The following is a 20,643-nucleotide window of genomic DNA, read 5'->3' on the forward strand; positions in this document are numbered from 1 at the left end:
GATATAACCGTGGAACATTCCCTAAATGTTATCTTGGAATATTCCTGTGCAGCGGACATTTTAATATTACTTTAAGATCTCTGGAACATTCCACTGGAATATTCCGAATATGAAATGCAATATTCCCTTCAATTTAAGGTTATATTCTGTGATACTTGGGTACTTTGTAATTTGATAGTGTTTAGGGTCCTAAATAAGTGTGCCAAAAAGTTTTACAAAATTTTTAATATTTTGCAAGGTGAATTTGTTTGACAGGGGGAGGGGGGGGGGTATAAAATCCCGAAAAATTGCGTGACATCATTTGTGAACGCTCTTCAATCAAATAATTTCAACACTTTTTTCAGGAATTTTTATCTCGTAAACTATATAAAAATGCTGTTTCATTAATTTTGTTGGGAAATGTTTTTTTGAAATTTTTACTGCATTATTCTTACGCACGTCACCGTCACCAATATTGTTACAATATATATTGTAACAATATTGTTACGACAAAGTCTAGACTTTGGGTTTTTGCAAGTCTAGACAATATAGTTGTATAATAATATAAATTTTTCTTTCTAAACCAGAGTTTGAACATTTACAAAAAAACCTAATAGTGGTTAGAAAATGTAAAAAATTATTAATATTTATAAAAATATAAATTATTTTATTTAAAATCATTGTGTAATAAGACAAAAATTATGAAGTGACATTTTAAAAAATTGTCATTGTACATTATACGAAATGTTATTTTTACGTATTCTCTTACTAAATCTTTCATTTTCGTCCGCTATCCTGGATTCGCCATTTTGTAATTTTAAAAAGTGACTTTGGATTCATAATCAGTGGAATTTTACTAAAAATTAGTTGAAAAGTACTAAAATATCAGTCATTCTTCACTGATTGTTATTTTATTGTAATTTATTTATTATTGTAAATTTCTGTCTAACAAATAATTTTACTAAAAGTCAGTTGAAAATTACACTTACAGAAATATAAGTCATCTTTCACTGATTATTCATTTAAAAAATTATTGTTGATTTCTGTCAAACAAATAAATAAGTAAATACACAAGTAAATAAATAAGTTCCCTTACAACACAGACAGCGCAGTATTAGCGACTGAGGTATTTATGTATATTTAAAAAAATTTCAACACACACTAAGTGCATCAACGAACCTTAAAAAATTCAACAATTTATATTATCAATTGTTTATTAACCCTTAAACCGCACACTGCCGAATCCATCCTTAAACCGCACACTGGGTGTGCGACACCCAGGGACTTTTAAGTGTGTTTTCCAAGCTGGAATAGGATATTTTCTTTTGGAAAAATGATCTTATTATTTAATTTTAATAATTAAAAAAGAAATTTTTTAAACTACTGAAATTACCTCAAACCGAAAATTAGGTGTCAGCAACTTATAAATTTTTCGCTTTCAACTTCATAAAGTTTTCAAATACGCAAAGATACATGGGAGACAAATATTACTCACGGAACATAAACTTAAGTACAAAATGTACCGTCCAATAGCGACACATGTTTAATTTTTGCAAATATAAACGATATATTGGTGTAAAAAGCAGGAATATGGGTGTCGCACACCCAGGGTGCGGTTTCAGGGTTAAATCTATGTATGTGATTTGTGTATATGTAGGAGTTTATATCTGCATATGAGTACATGTTTATGTACTCATTTGTTTAATTATGTACATGTGATTAGTGTCTATGTGTAAGTATACATGTGTGGGTGTTTTGCGCGCATGTTAGATGTTCATAGAACACTACTGCGCATTCCTGACATTGATAGAACACTACTGCGCATGCCTAATATTCATAGAACACTACTGCGCATGACTGATATTCATAGAACACTACTGCGCATGCGTAACATTGACACAATACTACTGCGCATGTGTAACATTGACAGAACACTACTGCGCATGCGTAACATTTACAGAACACTACTGCGCATGTGTAACATTGACACAACACTACTGCGCATGCGTAACATTGACACAACACTACTGCGCATGTGTAACATTGACAGAACACTACTGCGCATGCGTAACATTGACAGAACACTACTGCGCATGCGTAACATTTACAGAACACTACTGCGCATGCGTAACATTGACACAACACTACTGCGCATGCCTAACATTGACACAACACTACTGCGCATGCCTAACATTGACACAACACTACTGCGCATGCCTAACATTGATACAACACTACTGCGCATGCCTAACATTGACACAACACTACTGCGCATGCCTGACATTGATATAACACTACTGCGCATGCCTAACATTGATACAACACTACTGCGCATGCCTAACATTGACACAACACTACTGCGCATGCGTAACATTGACAGAACACTACTGCGCATGCGTAACATTTACAGAACACTACTGCGCATGCCTAACATTGATACAACACTACTGCGCATGCCTAACATTGACACAACACTACTGCGCATGCCTGACATTGATATAACACTACTGCGCATGCCTAACATTGATACAACACTACTGCGCATGCCTAACATTGACACAACACTACTGCGCATGCGTAACATTGACAGAACACTACTGCGCATGCGTAACATTTACAGAACACTACTGCGCATGCGTAACATTGATACAACACTACTGCGCATGCCTAACATTGACACAACACTACTGCGCATGCCTGACATTGATATAACACTACTGCGCATGCCTGACATTGATATAACACTACTGCGCATGCGTGATTTGTGAATTTGTATACATTTGTGTTAATATTGTTTTTAAAAGATATATACATATATATACGGCTAGGGTCGGTCGGTCGGTCGGTCGGTCGGTCGGTCGGTCGTTCTTCAACTTAATATAATAGAGGATTATATCGTATAATTTACGTACTTTACGGACCTTTTTCAATCACTTTACGGATCTTTTTTAAAAAAAACGGACTTTTACGGACTTCAAGCAAAGTTACGGACTTTTACGGGATTTACGGACCTAGTTCGAGCATTAATAATGCTATGATAAGGTTAGTAGAGTATCTGTTTAAATTAAATTTCTTAAACCAAGGTTTAATAGATTTTACGTTAACATATTGATAGTATAAGTTGTTGGATTGGTAAATTGGTCCAAATGGCCAGCAAAGTTTAGTCCAATCATCATTATCTTTTTTAATTAGTTTTTTAAGGTCTTCATATGAGATTTTATTACGTTGGGGAAAGGGTAGCTCGGCTGCAGACCTTGCAATTTTGTCTGCGGCATCATTACCATTTATGCCCACATGTCCCGGTATCCAAACAAAATTTAACCCTCCCAAGTCTAAATTCTTGTATTTGTCGGCCAATTTCACAATTGTCTGAATATGAGTTGATACCTTATATCTTCCATAAAGTGAAGTTGATAATAGTTTAACTGTCTGGAGTTAGGTTTGGAAGGGATAATCATCAGATTTCTCAACCCTTCTGTAAATCCATATGAGGCCAATATGCCTATTTTGTCAATAGCCTTTATCTTTGTTGATTCCAAGTATTCATCTTGTAATGCTCTAAGTTTAATATTAGAGACACTGGTTTCATATTGAGAAGATCTCAGTGATGTCTGTTGTTCACTATGTGATCTTGTCAGTGATGGGTGAGGAATTCCTACTTCAGATAAAAGGATCGGAATAGGAACCGTGCGAAATGAACCCGTAATAATCCTAGTAGATGTGAATATTGCCCGATAAATGCCCATCAAATGTGTTTTACTTATAGTCCATGCAAAATTTATACCCCAATTAGAGAGAGCACACATCATTCCTTTAAAAACAGTTACTAAAACCTTAGGTGTAGGACCATAATTAGTTTTTGAAAGAATGCCGTTTCTACCTAAGAACGAAAAACTTTTAAAAAATTGTATTCTTCTTTATCTGTTTGGTTGACAAATAAACATTTTGAATAGACCGATAAAGGTTATAGCGCGTTTCCTATATAGCCACGAATGCCACGGTACTGACATTTCATGTAATACCATGGTACTGACATTTGACACATTTTTTAACCTTATATGGATAATAATGTACAATTGATTTCCTTTTGAAGATCATTTCTCCCACATATAGTCTTCAAAAAAATTGTGACAATTGAAAAAAATAGTGTCTACTTTAATAGATTAGTAGTGACACGGTAATGACTGGTTTTTTTGTACAATTCGTTTTTCTATAAAAAAATATTTTTTAAATATTAAAATCGTCTAATTTTATTACTTCTTCAACTGTTATTTATTGCTAATAGATCAGATTTTATGTTGAAAATGTTTAATAGCATTATAATTCGGTTAAAATTCTTTTACTGTAAGTAAATAAATATTGTAAAATTGGAAAAATTTGTCAACAAAAGAGTTTTACTGTTTATTAATATAAAAGACGTATTGAGAAGTGTAGGGGAGAGGGCCCCAAGATGGACATTTCCTATAAAATTTTTGTTTAAAGTGACAGCATCTTCTCAATTTTTTTATTTTTGTTGTTTGTATAGACGAAGATTTTTATGCATATTTGAAAAATAAAACCAGTTTTTTTTCTACTGCGCATATCACCTGAATTTTTTGTCAAAAAAAGTTTTATTTCCGATTTTTCTCAAGTCGATAAAGTTATTTAAATTTTTGATTTTAGATAGGTATTTATCGTTATAATATTATTTATTTATCATATAATAATATTCTAAAATGATTTTATTAATATTTTGTTTGTATACAATTTTTTTCTAGGTTTCAAAAAATGGTGTCATTTACCCTAAGATGGACACTTTCGAGACCCTAAGATGGACACCACTTTTCAATGTATTTATTTTCATGCTTTCGATTACACATTTTTTTAATAATTTTGTAAGCCTCAAAATTGAGATTTTTTATTTTTACTGCCATGGAATGTAGAGCTATCGATAGAGAATTCGATATAACGATATATCTTAACTTGTCAAATTAAAGTTAAATATGTTATTTTTTTTTATTCTCAAGTTATAAAATTAAGATTTTTAATAATGTTATTCCTAGTAAATAGAATAAAATGATTAAACATTAGTTTAAAAATTAATACAGGATGTTTATCTTTAATTTACCACACTTTAAAGTGATTTTTAAGAAGGTGTCCATCTTGGGGCCACTTTTTTTTGGTCAAAAATTTTAACAATTAGAAAAAATGCTATAAAAATGTTTAAGTTCAAAATAAAACTTTATCTCAGTGGCCATAAATTACCTAATAAATTGTACTTTCATTTAGTATAAAACATTTTAACATATCTTATTCGGTTTGGATTTTAGAGCCATCAATCGAAGAGGTGTCCATCTTGGGGCCCTCTCCCCTATTATATTCAAAAATTATTCACATATATGTGTAATTCATGTTAAAAAAATGCTGAGTTCCTATTTGAAGATTTTTAATAAAAATTATTGACTGAAACTTGATATTTTAAAAAAGCGACATACCACGGTACTGACATTTCAGAGGTTATAATGAATTATAATATGTAGTATAACACCTACATTCATATACCTTTGGTTTTAAATTGCTGTCATATTTACTATTAATATTTACTTATACCCGGTTCAATATTTTTTCATTTTAAATGCAATTTTGGCAGGGCCGGTAAATTCTACAATAAATTAAGTGCAAATCACTCATTTAAAATATTAATTAGTAATTGTAAATGTAATATTAATATAATAATATAATTAATAATATTTAATAATTAATTAATTATTAATTAATAATACAAATTAATACAAAAAGAGTTTTTAAAAATTAGTTTACATTCATAATTAGTGTTTTTAAGGTCGTTAAATCTGATTTTTGTTGTGAGAATTTGAAAATTCAGAATGACAGATCGAATATGTACAGCGACCACTTGTGAAACTTGATGGATTTATCAGTACTTGAAAGTTAGTGTGACGGAGTTTTTCAAATAATTTTCAGCTTCATAACGCGTTTTTTTCTCTAAATTTGAATTCCTCAAAAAAATAAAAAAAATACCCTGTCAAAAAAATTTGTCAGTAAAAAGTCAGTCACTGGATCAAATAATAGTACACTTCTAATTTTCTACTAATCAAATTATTGATAATGACTAATTATTAGTTAAATCTATCTTTAATTTATGTGAAAATATGTAACTAAAATTTGTTGTAACTGATTTAATTCCCCATAAGTAGAACGTAATATTACTGTAATGTTACCGAGTATTACTACCATCAGGCGAACATTTTAATATTACTGTAATATTACGTCCTCTACTGTTCTCAGTTATTTTCTATTAATAATTATTTTTTTTACTAATGGCGAAAGTAGAAAATCAACCAACATTTTACTAACAAACAGTTACTTGGGACGAGACAAGAAAAAGTTTTCTGTATTTTTTGTACTCATATAGTACATTTTTTGTTTTATAAAAAATAAAATGTTCCAGACAACAAACACCGATTGTTCCATTTTACAAGATGCAATTGAAAGATACAAATCGATAATATTCGAGGAAGCAAAATCTGCTGCTCATTTACTGCACGGAATGGAAAAACACAATTCTTCATTTTCAGGAATTATGACAGGAATGTTGATTCAAAAATTAAATAGTTGTGAATCACAACCATACTTTCAGATGGATGAATCGTGTAAGTAAATTATACAATATTAGAAATAATCTACGAAGAAATTAATTTACAATAAGAAATCTTTCTAGAAGAATAGAAATATGAAAAAGAAAAGAAAAACTTTCTGTTTTTAGATTCATTAGAAATTACCGACATATCGGATGTGGCAATTTTGAGGGCCAATACGGTTTGGGGAGCTCTTCGGGGACTTGAAACTTTCACACAATTATTGTCGCCATCTGGAATAGGAGCTAGTGTATGTATAATTTGTAAGAGAAGAATAATTAATTATATCCGTGTAGAGAACGTCACTCAGTTCTGCCCAAGGCCTAGTTAGATATCCCTGTTGTTCTACACAGGCAGTTACTGAATTACAAAATTAATCCCAGATAACACGTAACCTTGCGAAAAGCTTACCGCATGCTGACAGTGCAATATTACCAAGCTTTTATGTCAAGCTTGCCCCAAGAGCAATATTTTTTCTACGATAGTTGGCTGTTTAGGTTATTGGTCAGGATCTTGGTTTAGGGCACTTCTAACCCGAGTTCAAATTCTCAGTATCCTTATTTTGCTTCCTCGTGGAGGAAGCTTTGTAGTCGTTTGATTTACAAAATTTTTAAAATTCTTCTAAACAAATTTTCTTCTATACATATATAGGACTATGTTAAATAAGACACTGAACAATTGTCCGGATGTAAGTATGTGGATCCCGTTTTTTGTGAACACGATAACTCGAAGAGGTTTTAACGAATTTGGATAAAATTTGCCAGGTATATGAGGCATTATTCCTGAACTGCCCCAAAAATAAAAAAAAGTTCTTGGATTTCCTTTATACTTTGGAAATATGTTACCCTAGTAGGTACAAGTTACTACACCAATTTACAGGTCCAACCCCCCACCCCAATCAAAAGGGTGGGGGGTTGAAATTTCAGCTTCAACTCGAACATGCATTCTTTAAACATTTGTAGTTTCTACTTAAATTATTCAATTAAAAAAAGTAAGTAGTGTTTTAGAAAGGTTTTTTTGTGTACTTTTAAAATATTTTATTTATATAATAAAAAAAAAATTTTTTTTGCAAAAATTTTTTAAAATAAATAGTTTTTTGCAATTTTGTGCAAGTTCGGTAGTTTTTATTTTCTTTTTAATAATCTCAAATGAAAGCTTGGGAATTCCCCTAAAAGAAGATATAAGTCTGAAAATGGGCCGAAACAATTTCCCAAAGATATAGTGTAATAAGTAAAATTTGTCCGTCCGCTCGCGCACTCCAGCGCGATGAACAGTGGGATTTTTTTTCAACTTACTATTGAAAATTGTCTAGAAACTACAAATTTTATCGGATGTTGATGTTCTTGATTTAAAATTACTAAGAGATCCATCAAAGTCGATTTTTGAATTTTTAATTGTTTATTTTTTTCTTGTTACTCAAAAATTTGACAAATTACAATATTTTTAGAAAAAATCTTGTTAGTTTTTTTATTTTTCCATTACACATGATCGAAATCAATTTAAATTAGTCTAGTATGACCACTGGACAATTAATAAAGCATAATACAGTTTATTTAAATTGTTGCAAACAATGTTAATTAACAAATAGATTACTTCGGACCTTCTTCATAAAAAAAATTGGTTTTTTTGCAGACAAGTTAAAATTTATGTCTAATTTAGTAAAAAACTATTTTACAGTTAAAAATTATCATTAATATTAACAATTATATAAACAATAATAAACTTCCTTTTGTATTTGTAAACATTTTCGTCATTTTTTAAACTTTAAATATTTATATCATATGTACATTCTTTCAAAAACATAAAAAATTTATTTGCTTAAACAATTACATTTGTTATAAACAAACTTTTCATTTTTAAACAAATAAGTAGCTCTTTTCATCAAACAAAATTTTTTCCTTTTTTTTATATTTACCATCATAAAAAAGAACTCCTTAATGAAATGGGAATACTATAAATTATTCATTTAATTCTAACGAACATTATAAGTTAAGAAATATTTATATTTTTAATGAAGTAAACCATTATTCAGTTAAAACAGTTTACATTTAAATGCATATAAATAAATATATTTTTTCTGTGAAAAAAGAACAATGTTAAATATTTGTTAACTTATAATGTTTATTAAAATTAAATGAATAATTTATAGTATTCCCATTTCATTAAGGAGTTCTTTTTTATGATAGTAAATATAAAAAAGGAAAAAAATTTGTTTGATGAAAAAAGCTAATTATTTGTTAAAAAATGAAAAATTTGTTTATAACAAATGTAATTGTTTAAGCAAATAAATTTTTTATGTTTTTGAAAGAATGTACATATGATATAAATATTTAAAGTTTAAAAAATGACGAAAATGTTTACAAATACAAAAGGAAGTTTATTATTGTTTATATAATTGTTAATATTAATGATAATTTTTAACTTTAAAATAGTTTTTTACTAAATTAGACATAAATTTCAACTTGTCTGCAAAAAAACCAATTTTTTTTATGAAGAAGGTCCGAAGTAATCTATTTGTTAATTAACATTGTTTGCAACAATTTAAATAAACTGTATTATGCTTTATTAATTGTCCAGTGGTCATACTAGACTAATTTAAATTGATTTCGATCATGTGTAATGGAAAAATAAAAAAACTAACAAGATTTTTTCTAAAAATATTGTAATTTGTCAAATTTTTGAGTAACAAGAAAAAAATAAACAATTAAAAATTCAAAAATCGACTTTGATGGATCTCTTAGTAATTTTAAATCAAGAACATCAACATCCGATAAAATTTGTAGTTTCTAGACAATTTTCAATAGTAAGTTGAAAAAAAATCCCACTGTTCATCGCGCTGGAGTGCGCGAGCGGACGGACAAATTTTACTTATTACACTATATCTTTGGGAAATTGTTTCGGCCCATTTTCAGACTTATATCTTCTTTTAGGGGAATTCCCAAGCTTTCATTTGAGATTATTAAAAAGAAAATAAAAACTACCGAACTTGCACAAAATTGCAAAAAACTATTTATTTTAAAAAATTTTTGCAAAAAAAATTTTTTTTTTATTATATAAATAAAATATTTTAAAAGTACACAAAAAAACCTTTCTAAAACACTACTTACTTTTTTTAATTGAATAATTTAAGTAGAAACTACAAATGTTTAAAGAATGCATGTTCGAGTTGAAGCTGAAATTTCAACCCCCCACCCTTTTGATTGGGGTGGGGGGTTGGACCTGTAAATTGGTGTAGTAACTTGTACCTACTAGGGTAACATATTTCCAAAGTATAAAGGAAATCCAAGAACTTTTTTTTATTTTTGGGGCAGTTCAGGAATAATGCCTCATATTTATCATCAAAATATCTTGAAATGGATTGATAGACTTTGAAAAATGCTCAAAAAATTTTTTTTCTTACTTTTTTCTAAAAAAAATTTTTTTAAGTTGGTTATTGAAGTTAATATATAATAAAATCTTATTCTTTGCATCAAGACGAATCGATTGGTCTATACAAAGTATAAATTGTAAATTTAATTTTAAATTAAATATTATTAAATTTAATAATATTTAATTAAAAATTAAATTTTGTAACGGATTTTAAAGAATAAACTAAATAAATAAAAGAATCTAAGACAGAATTACTGAATATATCTATATATTTTAAACGAACGAATAAACAAACAATGCAACTGTCGATATCTCGGATACAATTGAATTTTATAAACCTTTCACACATTCAGCAATAATTTAATATAATAATGTCACGATGATCTGATCAGGTTTTAGATTCGATTACTTTTTACATTAAAATAAAAATTGTAATGGGTTCTTGGAACATAAATTGCGATTTTAAAATTATATACAAAACACGACGAAGTGTGGTCAAAAGTTCATATAAGAGGATAAAATAATGAGTCTCACCGTTCTAGTAGTCAATATTATACAAATATCTACCAATATGTAGATGTCAATTTTTCACATAAAACATCGAAGTCCCAGCACGTGGCGTAGGTCGTTGGTAGATCGGCGCCGGATCGTACGTCGATCGTCGACAAATTGGTTTTCGCCTGTTCAATAACAGAGTTGAAATGAAGTACGAAAAATCGTCTCGACTTCGTCGTCAATACTCTTTCACCGATATGGCAGGAACTTCAAATTTAACAGAGCTCGTGAGACTCGTTTCTCGTTACTGTTCGTGATTGAAAATAAAAACAGAATTCGCCTCGTGATAGAAAATTCTACTGGATGATTACGAAGGTTGTTCACCAACCGCTATACAAAATTAGGTTTTTTACGTTAAAATACAATTGATCATCAAACAAAAAAGGGTGATCAAAAGTTACTCACCCCAGTGGTAGTAAAACGTATTTTCCTCAACGCGACTGAGATATTGAAGATAATAGAGATATTAGACATATTATATTATATTATATTATATTATATTATATTATATTATATTATATTATATTATATTATATTATATTATATTATATTATATTATATTATATTATATTATATTATATTATATTATATTATATTATATTATATTATATTATATTATATTATATTATATTATATTATATTATATTATATTATATTATATTATATTATATTATATTATATTATATTATATTATATTATATTATGAATATAAGATATTGAGATACTTTGATAACAAAAATATACCTGGCAAATTTTAGCCAAATTCGTTAAAACCACTTCGAGTTATCGTGTTCACAAAAATCGGGATCCACACACACATACATCCGGACAATTGTTCAGGGTCTTTTAAACATAGTCCTATATAGAAGATTTGTTTAAAGGATTTTTAAAAATTTTGTAAATTAAACGACAACAAAGCTTCCTCCACGAGAAAGCAAAATATAAAAAAAATCATGATATTATTTGAAAATTAATTGTGTTTCAAAAGATCTTAAGGTGGAAAAATTCAAGAGTTTTATACCCAAAGGCCCTTTCAAGTTTTGATTTAAATTATTGAAATGTATTTCTAGGCAAAGAAAAGGTAAAGAGTCTCGGCAAGCCCCATGCAAAAGATGACCGTTTTTCGTACCTCGAATTTTGAAACTTTTTTTATACCAAATGGTCATATAAAGTAGTTCAAGTTGGGTGGGGGAAATCCAATATGGCTGCCATCAGCTGATTTACCGGAGGACAAACAATGCATTGAATTCAATGGGACAAATCAGTTTTTTAACCATAACTTTTTAAATATTCATTTTTGAACCATAGTGTAATGGAAAATTATTTTTTATTTATCGAAATCTATTTTTTAAAACAATAAAACCAAAAAATTAAATTTTATTGTTTTAAAAAATAGATTTCGATAAATAAAGAATAATTTTCCATTACACTATGGTTCAAAAATGAATATTTAAAAAGTTATGGTTAAAAAACTGATTTGTCCCATTGAATTCAATGCATTGTTTGTCCTCCGGTAAATCAGCTGATGTCAGCCATATTGGATTTCTCCCACCCAACTTGAACTACCTTATATGATGACCAAATAATCCCTGAAAAATTTCAAGGTGAGCATATGCCCCGTTTAGGAAATATAGAGGGTCAAAGTTGACCATATCAAATAATGGAAAAATAGCGATTTAACATTTATACTCGAATAATAAGGTTAAAAAAGAAGTCGAAATAGTTCCTTTAAGATTTTTGGCTTCTAAATACGAATGACATGTTAAACTAAAAAAATTAAATATGGTGAATCCAATATAGTGGATCCAATATGGCGGATCTAATATGTCAGACGAGTGTTTTTAAAAAATCATCAGATTTACTTGAAACTCGATACACGGGGGTTTTTGGGGTTGCTAATTATGAATTTAATGTCAGATTTAAAAAATTTAAAATGGCGGATCCAATATGGAGGACGAGTTTTGTAAAAAGTCATCGGATTCACTTAAAACTTGTTACTCGGAGCTTTTTTAGGTCGCTAATTACGAATTTCATGTCAGATTTCAAAAAATTCAAGATTTTGGACACAATTTAAAGGAATATTTTTCAAAATAAAAAAGATCCTTTTCAAACAATTAACTGTAATGTTTTTAGAGGCGTTGAAAACAAAAATTATATGGGTGAATTAATTTAAAATGTCATTTTCATGTCCTGCTCAAAAATCTGGAATACTAGTTCATATATAAAAGTTTTTGAAGTCAATTAATTTTCTTAATCACTCCTTCTACTTATTAAGAATTCTTAGTCGCTAGAGATTCTCTGAAAAAATTTGGCAGAAGAATCAGAAGCAAAATGTCAGTGGTGTCCCTTGTCCGCACTTAAGAAATCAGAACTTTACCTAATAATAAAAATTGTTGATTCTCACATTTTTAGTACCAGAAAAATTATTTTGTACAGCTAGGAGTCTATATTTTTATATAGTAATTGTGCTAGCAGAATAATTTTGATCCAGTGCTAGAAAAAAAATCAAAATCGCTTGTCCGTAAGTTTCATATTTTTAAGTAATTATCGCAAATTTTGAATATCATGCCTGATATTTAAATAACCTAGTGCAGATAATTGCCTTATTAAGCGTTAATAGTATTGGTGATATGTATAGCTTCTTAAAGGAAAAACATTACAACATTCTATCACATCTATAACTTGTACGGTTGGTGGCAGAAAGCAAGTAACACTTTGACGAGCACACCATGTCAGTTGTGTCCCCATGAAAAAATTGTTCATAATATTAATATTTTTTAAATATTATTGTATCTCATTTTCAGTTATTACACGTACTTTAAAAACCGCAACGACTTTAACTTAAAAATAAAGTCTTTCTTTTTCGAAAATGAGAAATAAAGCAAAAAGTCAGTGGTGTCCCTTGTCAGTGGTATCCCCTCAAAATTCTGTTTCTTGCAGCTTATTACTTTATTTTTAATAAATTTGTGTTAAATTTACTCCATATATGCAGTTAATGAAGATTTGATACTGGATTAGAATTTATAAGCTGATTTTATTCTCACTATTCAAAAAAAATTATCAGTGAAATCTTTCAAAAATGTCAGTGGTGTCCCTCAATGTTCATATGTCTTTTTGGTCTTCAAAAGTATATTAATTTATGGCAGAACTCATTACAAATATTTTTTAAGTCATGTTAAAACATTCATTATTGTAATTTGAAATATTCTAACTTTTAAAGTTGTAAGAATTTATTTAAGAAAAGAATAAATGAAAACAGAAAATTTCTTATCATTTTTGCCTATCGTTTTTCACCTGGTGAAAATTAAAATTTGGTTCTACCTGCTCGACCACTATTATTTTTGTCCATCATATATTCTAGTCAACCAAAATAGAGTATCGTTAAGTTCAAAATCCAACATCGAAAAATCAAAGTTAGCAGAATCAAAAATGACATTTTAAGTTTAATCACCCATATAAAGAACTGACATTGCAAATGCATTAAATCTTTCTTGTCACTACTTTAGCAGCTATTGCCTTTATTGGTCGGACTATTTAAACTTTCTTTTATTGGTCGGTTTATTACCTCTTGCCTTTATTGGTCGGATTTTTTTATCTTGCCTTTATTGGTCGGGCTATTTTAACTTGCTTTTATTAGTAAGATTCTTTCATCTTGCCTTTATTTGTCGGATTTTTTTATCTTGTCTTTATTGGTCGGACTATTTTAACTTCCCTTTATTGGTCAAATTATTACCTCTTACCTTTATTGGTCAGATTTTTTTATCTTGCCTTTATTAGTCGTTCTATTTTAACTTGATTTTATTAGTTGGATTACTTCATCTTGCCTTTATTGGTCAGATTATTACCTGTTGCCTTTATTGGTCGGGCTATTTTAACTTGCTTTTATTAGTAAGATTCTTTTATCTTGTCTTTATTTGTCGGATTTGTTTATCTTGTCTTTATTAGTCGGACTATTTTAACTTGCTTTTATTAGTTGGATTGTTTTAACTTGTCTTTATTGGTCGGTTTATTTTAACGTGATTTTATTAGTCGGATTATTTCATCTTCCCTTTATTGGTTAGATTATTATTTCTTTCCTTTATTGGTCGGATTTTTTTATCTTGTCTTTATTTTTCGGACTATTTTAACTTCCCCTTATTGGTCAGATTATTACCTCTTGCCTTTATTGGTCGGATTTTTTTATCTTGCCTTTATTGGTCGAGCTATTTTAACTTGCTTTTATTAGTAAGATTCTTTCATCTTGCCTTTATTTGTCGGATTTTTTTATCTTGTCTTTATTGGTCGGACTATTTTAACTTCCCTTTATTGGTCAGATTATTACCTCTTACCTTTATTGGTCAGATTTTTTTATCTTGCCTTTATTAGTCGTTCTATTTTAACTTGATTTTATTAGTTGGATTACTTCATCTTGCCTTTATTGGTCAGATTATTACCTGTTGCCATTATTGGTCGGGCTATTTTAACTTGCTTTTATTAGTAAGATTCTTTTATCTTGTCTTTATTTTTCGAATTTGTTTATCTTGTCTTTATTGGTCGGACTATTTTAACTTGCTTTTATTAGTTTGATTATTTTAACTTGCCTTTATTGGTCGGTTTATTTTAACGTGATTTTATTAGTCGGATTATTTCATCTTCCCTTTATTGGTCGGATTATTACTTCTTTCCTTTATTGGTCGGATTTTTTCATCTTGCCTTTATTGGTCAGATTATTACCTCTTGCTTTTATTGGTCGGATTTTTTTATCTTGCCTTTATTGGTCGGACTATTTTAACTTGCTTTTATTAGTTAGATTATTTAATCTTGCCTTTATTGGTCCGATTATTACCTCTTACTTTTATTGGTCGGATTTTTTTATCTTGCCTTTATTGGTCGGTTTATTTTAACGTGATTTTATTTGTCGGATTATTTCATCTTCCCTTTATTGATCGGATTTTCTTATCTTGCCTTTATTGGTCAGACTATTTTAACTTGCTTTTATTAGTTGGATTATTTTAACTTGTCTTTATTGGTCGGTTTATTTTAACGTGATTTTATTAGTCGGATTATTTCATCTTCCCTTTATTGGTTGGATTATTATTTCTTACCTTTATTGGTCGGATTTTTTTATCTTGCCTTTATTGGTCGGATTATTTTAACTTGCCTTTATTAGTTGGATTATTGCATCTGTATCGAGTTTCAAGTAAATCCGATAATTTTTTAAAAACACTCGCCTGACATATTAGATCCGCCATATTGGATCTGCTTTATTGGATTCACTATATTTAATTTTTTTAGTTTAACCTGTCATTCGTGTTTAGAAGCCAAAAATCTTAAAGGAACTATTTCGACTTCTTTTTTAACCTTATTATTCGAGCATAAATGTTAAATCGCTATTTTTCCATTATTTATGGAATAAATAATGGAATTACATGGTCATAATTTATTTACATGGTCAACTTTGACCCTCTATATGTCTTAAATGGGGCATACGCTCACCTTGAAATTTTGCAGGGATTATTTGGTCATCATATATGACCATTTGGTATAAAAAAAGTTTCAAAATTCAAAGTACGAAACACGGGCATTTTTTGCCGAGGCTCTTTTTAATGGTTTCATGTGAAACGAGCATTTTTATAAAAATGTTATAAAGAATTGTTTTTAATAGCCAAATATTTCGATTGACACTTGTTACTTGGTGGTTTTCAGTGTTGATGAGTAAAGTGTGTGTTTTTTCATACAAATTCATCAATTTAAAAAATCTCTCAAGTAATAAGTTTCAAGCAAATTCATTATTTTTAAAATTTTTTGTCCGGCATATTGGAGTGCCATTTTTAATTTTTTAAATTTGGTTGAAGATTCGTAGTCAGTGACCTAAGTAAGAACACTGTAAAATTACAGCGTAATATTAATAGCATAGGCACACAAAAAAATAAAAATTTCGTGACCCAGAGGACAGAATACGGTGTTTATTACTATGTTTTTTGAGTCCCTGAAACCGAAAAAAAAACCAAAAATAAATTCGTCCTCTCCTCCACCCCCTAGTACTCTTTTAGTATCCCTAAAGGGAGTTAAAATTTTATTTTCATGAAAAGTATAGGTACACGACTTTTCATGAAACCGAAAAGTTCAACCTCCTCCCAAAGGATACTAAAAGAGTGCTAGGGGATGGAGGAGGGGACGAATTTATTTTTGGTAGTTTTTTTCGGCTTCAGGGACCCAAAAAACATAGTAATAGACACCGTATTCGACTTTTGTGAGAATTGTAATTTGACCCCCCCCCTAAGGGTGTATTTAGGGGGTTCTAGGGAGTAAAGGAAGGGACGCTTTTGTTTTTGATGGTATTTTTCGGTTTCAACGACCCAAAAAACATAGGAATAGACACGCTACTCGACTATTTTAGAAAACTGAAATGCCAACCCCCTCACTCCATGTGGGGGTGTAAAGGGGTCAGTAGAGGGAAAATGGTACATTAAAAAATTTTTTCATAGTCATATTCGGTTTCAGCGACCTCAAAAACCTAGGAATAGAAGGGTCTGTCCTCTGGGTCACGAAATTTTTATTTTTTTGTGTGCCTTTGTAGCCAACGAAATATTACAGTGGTATTAAGGTAATATTACGTGCTGCGTTGTAAACTATTAAAAATTTACTTTTTCTTTTCTTAAAAATACTCAAAACCCGTTTGTTGTAGTCATTTTTCTGATACCCTGACCGGTTTCAACCGTGGCAATATTATACGGTAAACATATAGGAATCTTGCTGAAAGATTACGTGCCTAACAGCAACGGATATTCAAGGATATCTTATGGACGTTTTAATCCCTTCCTGAAATTTGGATATCTCTAGGATATCCTTAAGATATCGCAAGACATCCGTAATATACACTACCGTCAAGAATTGTCGGTACGGCTGCACGCGCAGGGCCCAAAAACATAGCAATCTTTAAATCACGATGTTTTTGTAACTACAAATGTCCGAAAAGTAACAAATATACCATTCGAAAGATTATTAAATTCTACGATTAATGATATATAACTGGAAATTTTAATAATTTATACAAAGATTGCAGCAATCGACAATTTTGACAAAAAAATTAAATAAATGAAATTTTTGTGGAAATTTTTTCACCCCCTGCATATTTTTTAAAAATTGTTGAAAAAATTTGAAACTTACATAGGTGTGATCATTCAAGTCTTATCTTCAATGTAAGACCAAAAAAGTTCAAAAATCTTAATCGGTTACCCAGGTAGAAATTTCAACTATATAATGACCAATCACTGGGAAGTTTTTCTATATTCTGTTCAGTGATTGATCAGAAAATCTGCCAAGTGATTGATTAGAAATGTAACGCGCTGCTTTAGCAGTCACTGGTTAGATTATGTGGCCAGTGACTGGCAAGTAACTGACCAGTAACTGGACAGTTTTCTGCTCAAAAACTAGAATAAAATATAATTTTTCCTGGCTCTTTTTATTTTGTTTATAATTACCACGCAGCCACGGTGACTAGATAGTAACTTATCATAACTACAAGTTTAAGAAGTGAAGTTCTATTCTGATTGTGACCAGAATTTCTGGCCAGTGACTTGTCAGAAGTAATGATCAGAAATCATGACCAGATAAACTGTTTAGTCACTTGTCAGAGACTTGACGGCCCAATGGGAAATTAACCATTGGCACATTAATGGGCCTATATTGGGATCCAGCAGTACCAATGATAGTCCAATAATAGCAACCAATATTGGGCCCCTATTGGCTGCAAAGGCAAATGCCGGACTTTCCAAGCCTTGGTTATTCATTGGCAACAAAGATTGGACCAATATTAATGACCAATTATTTACCAATGCTTTAAAATTAAATTAATGCTTAGTTATTTCTTGGTTACCAATACTGAACCAACGTTTGAAATCAAATACCAACACATAGCAAAAATTTTTCAAAAAAAAAAAAAAATTAAATTACTAATCTAAAAAAAAATAATTAATTTAATTAGAACACTCTGTCAAAAGCAGAATGTGATAAAAATCAGACAAAGATAATATTTGTCTAAGTTTGAGAATGTAAGCGTCTCTTCTTATATAGAACTGGTAACACAACTTATTAGCGAGTGAAAGAAGCTCTGGCGTAACCTGGTGTTCGATTTTGAAATGTCCCGCGCTGCTTAAAAGTATATGCTTGAAATTACTTTGGATAAGTGCCACCAGGGTGCGCCAAAGTTTCTTCCTCTCGTCAGCAAGTTGTTTCACCAGTTTTATATAAGAAGAGACGCTGGGGTTCTTATACAAAAACCTGTATAAAATCCCAGAGCCCACGTAAGAATCCACATGGGATTCCATGTAAAAGCACATGTATATTTGGGACACGATTTGGAGCAGGAATTCATGTGGGAATTTAAGTTTGTATCTACATAAAAATCCACATGGATTCCTATATGTGAGAATACATATATAGGATTCCATAAAGGATTTCATATGGGATTTCATATGGGTTTTCATGTTACATATGGGCAATTCCACGTGAGATTTAAGTCGACCTTTTAAAATCGGCCAAAAATATTTTTTTTCTGTTCTGTATCGAAAAAAAACAGATACGTATTTTTTTATTTTTGTTTAATTGTCCAAATTTTCGAGTTGTGAATTTTCGAAATTTTGGACTTTTAATTGTAGACCTATATTCAGTAGCTTATAAGTCCAAAAATATTGAGTTTAGGAAAAAGTTGTCACAGAATGAAAGTTTTAGTTTTCTTTCGACTTTTAGAAAATGTAAACAAAAAAATTTTTTTTTAATTTTTTTTTATAAACAAATTAATTTTTTTACCTTTGGGCCGGATTTTTTTTTCATTTTTTTTAAAACATTTTCAAAAATCACTTGCAAGCATCATAGTGGGATTTTTTTTACAATTAACTTTTTAAAACTGTCTACAGCGTAAATCCTTCGATTTAAAATAAAAAACACTCAAATAGATTAAAAATTATACGCTGTAGACAGTTTTAAAAACTCAATTATAAAAAAAAAATCTCACTGCGATGCTTGCAAGTGATTTTTGAAAATATTTTAAAACTCATTTAACACATCAGCCCATTTCGGGACTTTTTGTAAAATCTTCTCTATATTATAAGGTAAAAAAGTAAAAAAAATCCGGCTCAAAGTTAAAAAAAATTAATTTGTTTATAAAAAAAAAATTTTATTTTAATAAAAAGTTTTTAAAAAAATTTTTTGTTTGACCAAGAAAAAACTGTTGGCAGCCAATTATATTGGTCCATTATTTAGCCAATGGTGACCATTGGCAATTTCCCATTGGGGGCTTATCTTGTTAAAATTTAGAAAAATGTAAACTTTGGTAATGTGACAGTGAAACGATCATAACTTTTAAATAAAGTTACTTTAGACTTTTCTGTTTTTGACCGTATGGAACATAAAAATTATTTTTAATATCTAATTATAAATGATTGACTAAGAGTGTATTTTTATGGGACTGGTGCTTTGTTTTTTTCCTTAGTGATTGGTAAGTTTCTGTGTCCGCAGTTTCTTTTTTTGATAGTGTCAAGATTTTCTGGTTGGAGATTTGAAAAAATCTAGAATAATTCTTTTAATAGGATTCGGCAAGTTTTTCTGATCAGTGGTGGACCAGTTTTTCTAGGTGGAATCTTAAATAATTCTTTAAATCAGTGACTGGACAGTGTCTGGAAAGAAATTCTTATCACTATTATGATCAGATTTTCTGGTCAGTGACTTGACAAAAGTACTGTTCACAAAGGGGAATTGTTTTTATCCAGTGAAACTAGCCAGTCGCTTATTCAGGACTGGCCAGATTGTCTTGGTAAGTAAAACTCGCTCTCAACTCTACAGCTACTGGAAGAAAACAAGTAATACTTGACAAATTTCTACCTGGGAGCGAGATATCATTATAAACGTCCGAGCATTTTTAGCCAAAAAACCGTTCAAAATCGACTAATTTAATGTATTTGTCAAAAAACATGCTCGGACGTTTATAACGATAACTCACGAACCGAATAAGATTTTTGAACTTTTTTGGTCTTACATTGAAGATAAGACTTAAATGATCACACCTATGTAAGTTTCAAATTTTTTCAACAATTTTTAAAAAATATGCAGGGGGTGAAAAAATTTC

At 29.8% G+C, this 20,643-nt stretch overlaps 1 protein-coding gene across 4 annotated transcripts in view; it reads left to right on the plus strand.

Moving 5' to 3' along the window:
• The window catches only part of LOC122506403 (beta-hexosaminidase subunit beta-like), a 128,301-nt gene that overhangs the window by 22,377 nt on the left and 85,281 nt on the right, over nt 1–20,643 (plus strand). For all 4 annotated transcript variants that reach the window (XM_043618546.1, XM_043618550.1, XM_043618548.1 and 1 more), the window contains exons 2-3: nt 6,428–6,629; nt 6,743–6,864. In XM_043618546.1, the coding sequence (XP_043474481.1) occupies nt 6,428–6,629; nt 6,743–6,864 (324 nt within the window). The remainder of the gene's footprint in view (nt 1–6,427; nt 6,630–6,742; nt 6,865–20,643) is intronic.

This window comes from Leptopilina heterotoma, unplaced genomic scaffold (assembly GCF_015476425.1).
Source record: "Leptopilina heterotoma isolate Lh14 unplaced genomic scaffold, ASM1547642v1 Lhet_417, whole genome shotgun sequence".
Classification (NCBI taxonomy): domain Eukaryota; kingdom Metazoa; phylum Arthropoda; class Insecta; order Hymenoptera; family Figitidae; genus Leptopilina; species Leptopilina heterotoma.